The 1582-nt window shown below is 39.3% G+C and overlaps 1 protein-coding gene across 1 annotated transcript; it reads left to right on the top strand.

The window, feature by feature from the left end:
- The first annotated feature begins 990 nt into the window (after window positions 1-990).
- On the top strand, window positions 991-1338 carry LOC145400523 (zinc finger BED domain-containing protein 5-like). The gene has a single exon (XM_080273045.1). The coding sequence runs from the start codon at window positions 991-993 to the stop codon at window positions 1336-1338; it is 348 nt and encodes a 115-aa protein (XP_080129171.1).
- Window positions 1339-1582: the final 244 nt, after the last annotated feature.

Genomic DNA, 1582 nt, shown 5'->3' with positions numbered 1-1582 from the left:
CAATATCTACGTTATTAACTCGAAAGTTTTATTAATGAAACATGATAACCTATTAAAAACAGATAAATAAACTATCAAATGACTGCAATATTGTTTGGAAAAAATCAAATGCTGAAAACCAGTGACTTCATACTGCATAGAATTAAATTCACTTTGGTGCAAGTGGCCAAATAATTTTGAACTTTACCATCATTCGTCGGTTTCAATCTGTTTGGAAGTTTTTAATATAGATTTCCGAAGGCTGCTATTGTTGCTAAGAAGCGGAAATACAATGATGAATACATTAACTACTGATTTACATCAATCCTTACTGATGGCATCGACAAACTTCAGTAAGTGCTGTGTTTCAAAGCACTGGGAAATGATTCTATAAGACCTAGTAAGCTGAAGCATCATCTGACGACAATCCGGCCCTCAGTATGGGGAGAAAAACCCCAGTTCCTTCAAGCACCGTAAACAGTGTTTGGAAAAACAGAAACTGGATGGGAGTGGGGCTTTACAACAACAGAATTAAAGTGTACTATAGCATCACAAGAGATTTCCCTTGAACTAGCAAGGAAGAAAAACGGCCACACAATTAACGAAACTTTGATTAAGCCATGTGCTTTAAGGTTGGTCAAGCGGGTTCATGGAGAGCCAAGTGCACATAAGATTCACCAGATTTCCTTGTCAAATGACACAGTGAAGTGAAGACTTTGTGAAATTTCGGCTGATATCATGGAACAAATGATGCAGGAGATTAAATTGTCTTCAACTTATATGTTCACAGTACAGTTGGATGAGTCAACGGATGTGAGTTCTTGTGCACAGCTACTCGAGTTTGTTAGATATTTCTTCATGGATGACACCATAGATGAATATCTATTCTGTACACAGCTTGAACCTCCAACAAAAGCTTTAGATGTGATGGAAAAGTTGATTTCCTTCTTCACATCTAACAGAATAGCCTGGGGAAATTGTTGTGGAGTATGTATTGATGGAATTCTGGCGATGCTGGGATCAAAATCGGGGCTACAGAACCATGTCAAGGAAGTAGCTCCAAAGGCAAATGTGGTTCACAGACTAATCCAGCGTTTTGTACTGGCGTCAAAAACCCACCCTGTTGCTCTTTGCAAGATCCTAGAAGCAGTGATAAAATGTGTGAACTTTGTGAAAATTGGCGATTTGATCTCTCGCCTTTTCCAGAAACTCTGTGAAGACAGGAATTCAGAACATAAATCCCTTCTCTTCTACTCCGAAGCGCGATGGCTTTCCAAGGGCAATGCTGTGAACAGAGTATTTGAGCTTCGGAGAGAATTCAAACCTTTCCTGGAAATGAAAGCAAAGGATGATCTGTAAAGATTCCTGAACTAGGCGTTGTAGGAGTCACGTGTTACATACCTGGCAGACATTTTTGAGCAGCTAAACAAGCTGAATCTCAAGCTACAAGGCAAGGAAAGAAATGTATTTCACCTCATGAACCGTATGGGTGCATTTCTTTCTAAACTCCAGAACTGGCAAAGGAAAGCGAGTGCAGAACATATTGCCATGTTTGAGAATGTTTCAACTATTCTTGAAGAGATTGAAGAGGGTCAACTAATTG

The sequence above is a fragment of the Coenobita brevimanus genome, chromosome 52 (assembly GCF_032717465.1).
Source record: "Coenobita brevimanus isolate Jiangsu-jjx chromosome 52, ASM3271746v2, whole genome shotgun sequence".
Lineage (NCBI taxonomy): Eukaryota > Metazoa > Arthropoda > Malacostraca > Decapoda > Coenobitidae > Coenobita > Coenobita brevimanus.
This window is presented reverse-complemented; position numbering and strand designations above follow the sequence as displayed.

Excerpts from the sequence above, each read along its gene's own strand:
- LOC145400523 (XM_080273045.1), top strand. The coding sequence starts at position 991 with ATGCTGGGATCAAAATCGGGGCTACAGAACCATGTCAAGGAAGTAGCT.